The sequence below is a fragment of the Procambarus clarkii genome, chromosome 38 (genome assembly GCF_040958095.1).
Source record: "Procambarus clarkii isolate CNS0578487 chromosome 38, FALCON_Pclarkii_2.0, whole genome shotgun sequence".
Lineage (NCBI taxonomy): Eukaryota > Metazoa > Arthropoda > Malacostraca > Decapoda > Cambaridae > Procambarus > Procambarus clarkii.
The window spans coordinates 21,345,749-21,349,391 of NC_091187.1; the positions used below are offsets into that span (position 1 = coordinate 21,345,749).

Genomic DNA, 3,643 nt, shown 5'->3' on the forward strand with positions numbered 1-3,643 from the left:
GTAAATTACACCAATACTTAAGACAACATTGTCTTGGGGACTACAGTGCGGTTATGGTTGTCCCAGAACAAGACAACTGGAGGTTGTCTCAAGGAGCCACCAAACACCGTCCTGTCATAAGGAAACACCGCTACACACCCCATCAATTACCGTATTAACAATGACCATTTATGAAGGTCTGAGCTTCCCTACACTTGTGAAGAGTCTCACTGCTCAATCCACTACTCAACCAGCTGGTTCAAGGATGACAGCTCGTCACCGAGGTCTTCAAACTCAGGTCAATAATGGAGTTATTAGCCACTGAGTAGGGAGTCCGGACCACAGCTTTAACATGTTAAGGCAGAACTCGAAACCGGGTTGCACACCAACGGCCAGATTCACGAAGCAGTTACGCAAGCAGTTACGAACCTGGCCATCTTTTCTCAATCTTTGGCGGCTTTGTTTACAATTGTTAAACATTTAATGAGCTCCGAAGCACCAGGAGGCTGTTTATAACAATGACAACAGTTGATTGGCAAGTTTCATGCTTGTAAACTGTTTAATAAATGTAACCAAAGCCGTCAAAGGTTGAGTAAAGATATACAGGTTCGTAAGTACTTGCGTAACTGCTTCGTAAATCTGGCTCCTAGTGTATCTGGCAAGAGTACTGTATTTGACCCAACCTGCACATACACACTCTTCAACACAATAGAGCTGTCAGTGGTCTACGTGTATTCTAAACTGTTTACAGTTTCATAAACCTTATGTTGCCTCTCCACGTGTCTACTCCACAAGAACACACTACCGAGCAAGAGGTGCGATACATAACTACCAGACTCATATTACCAGCACCAACACACAGTAACTACCAGAGTTACAGAAATGACAGAAGACCCAGACAGGAATATGACAGAAACAACATGGCTACTATTAATATAATAGAGAGAGCAGCTTCTGTGGCTAGCAGGAACGGATCCAGACTACTAATCATGGGAGACTTCAACCATGGGAAGATAGATTGGGGGAACAGAGACCAACATGGAGGACCAGACACATGGAGAGCTAAGCTGCTGGACGTGGCCACAAGAAACTTTCTAAGTCAACATATCAAGGGACCGACAAGAATGAGAGAGAAGATGAACCTGCAATGCTCGATCTGATATTTACCCTAAATGAGTGGGATATAAGGGAAGTTAAGTTGGAAGCCCCCCTTGGGAATGAGTGATCAAAGTGTATTGAGCTTTGAGTACCTGGTTGAGCTAGGAATTATCTCCCCCTAAAAAGAACTAAGAAACAAAAGGCTGGCATACCGAAAGGGAAATTATGAGGAGATGAGAAGCTTCCTAAGGAAAATACCTTGGGACACAGACCTCAGAGCTACGTCTGTACAAGACATGATGGACTATGTCACCCAAAAGTGTCAGGAGGCAGTAAACAGGTTCATCCCGGCCCAACAGAAAAATCCGAGAAGCAAAAGAAGAATCCGTGGTTTAATAGGGCATGTATGGAAGCAAAGGTACTGAACAAAAGGGCGTGGAGGAACTTCCGTAATAACAGAACACCAGAAAGCAGAGAGAGATACCAGAGAACCAGGAACAAGTATCTTAGTGTGAGAAGCAGAGAAAAAGTATTAAAATTATATAGCAAATAAAGCTAAGACCGAACCAAAGCTACTACAGTCACATCAGGAGGAAAACAACAGTGAAGGAATAGGTGATGAAACTTAGAACAGGCGAGGACAGGTATACAGACAATGACAAAGAGGTGTGTGAAGAACCTCAACAAGAGGTTCCAGGAGGTCTTCACAATAGAACAAGGAGAGGTCACTGTGCTAGGAGAGGTGGCAGTAAACCAGGCGGCCTTGGAAGGGTTCGAAATTACAAGAGATGAGGTCAAGAGACATCTCTTGGATTTGGACATAAGTAAAGCTGTTGGTTTGGACGGGATCTCACTATGGGTACTGAAAGAGTGTGCAGAGGCACTTTGCTTCCCACTCTCCACAGTGTATAGTAGGTCACTGGAGACGGGAGACCTACCAGAAATATGGAAGACGGCTAATGTAGTCCCAATATACAAAAAGGGTGACAGACAAGAGGCACTGAACTACAGGACAGTGTCCTTAACTTGTATACCATGCAAGGTGATGGAGAAGATTGTGAGAAAAAACCTAGTAACACATCTTGAGAGAAGAGACTTCGTGACAACCCATCAACATGGGTTCAGGGAGGGTAAATCTTGCCTTACAGGCTTGATAGAATTCTACGATCAGGTGACAAAGATTAAGCAAGAAAGAGAAGGCTGGGCGGACTGCATTTTCTTGGACTGTCGGAAAGCCTTTGACACAGTACCCCATAAGAGCCTGGTACATAAACTGGAGAAACAGGCAGGAGTGACTGGTAAGGTGCTCCAGTGGATAAGGGAGTACCTAAGCAATAGGAAGCAGAGAGTTACAGTGAGGGGTGAGACCTTAGACTGGCGTGAAGTTACCAGTGGAGTCCCACAGGGCTCTGTACTCGAACTTATCCTCTTTCTGAAATACGTAAATGATCTCCCAGAAGTATAGACTCATTCCTCTCAATGTTTGCTGACGCCAAAATTATGAGAAGGATTAAGACAGAGGAGGACAGCTTGAGGCTTCAAGAAGACCTGGACAAGCTGCAGGAATGGTCGAACAAATGGTTGTTAGAGTTTAACCCAAGCAAATGTAATGTACGAGGGTTAGTGCACGTCACCTCGCCCCAACGTCAAGGTAATCGATCACCGCAGCATCTTGAAGTCACTGTTACAATCAATAGTGACCCAGGTGACGCCACGTGATGTGTCTCTAGGGACATCCTACACGTCTCCCTCATTACATTACACAGTGACATCACATTAACCTGATACACACAGTGACATCACATTACCTGATACACAGTAACATCACATTACCTGATACACACAGTGACATCACATTACCTGATACACAGTAACATCACATTACCTGATACACACAGTGACATCACATTACCTGATACACACAGTGACACCACATTACCTGATCTTCAAAAGGATTTAGTACTATTAAACAGGAAAGTACTTTAGGAATGTCCTGATGCTACATAGCCTTCCCGGCTTGGTGCCTTCTTCTGATAATTACTTACTTACTTTAGTTGTTGTTGCTGTTGTTTAAGATTTGCTACCTGGAACAAAAAGTTCCAAGTAGCACGGGCTATGGTGAGCCCGTAATGGACTTGACTTACTTAAGGAATGTCTTGTCCTAATCATTCCTTCCTGGTCTGACATTGTCACACTGTTCATCTTGTGTTAATTTCTACGTGATTGACCAATGATATTACTGTGTATATGACGAGAGCGTTTGATGGAGAACTGGTTGGGTTCCAGCTCTGTGGCTCCAGACTCCTTGTGGCTTCGCACCCACTCTACCTTGTGCAACTTTTAGCATATCATGTGTAAATGAGCGTGCGTCTGGGGTCACTCAGGACTCTAGTTCGATCACATCGTCCCGCTCCATATTCTCACGTGCCACTGTTGATGCCGTGAGAGAGAGACCACTACGCCTGCTCCCCCCACCCCCTTCCACCAGCACCGTGCATGCCAGGCAGACCAACAGAGCGGGGCAGACCAACAGAGCCAGACAGACCAACAGAGGCAGGCAGACCAA

At 45.0% G+C, this 3,643-nt stretch overlaps 1 protein-coding gene across 1 annotated transcript in view; it reads left to right on the top strand.

Annotated features, from left to right (window-relative positions):
- The first annotated feature begins 3,573 nt into the window (after window positions 1-3,573).
- LOC138372279 (clumping factor B-like) overlaps window positions 3,574-3,643 on the top strand; it is a 1,026-nt gene continuing 956 nt past the window's right edge. Inside the window, exon 1 of the mRNA XM_069337558.1 lies at window positions 3,574-3,643. This exon is cut by the window's right edge and continues 956 nt beyond it. Within this exon, the coding sequence (XP_069193659.1) occupies window positions 3,574-3,643 (70 nt within the window).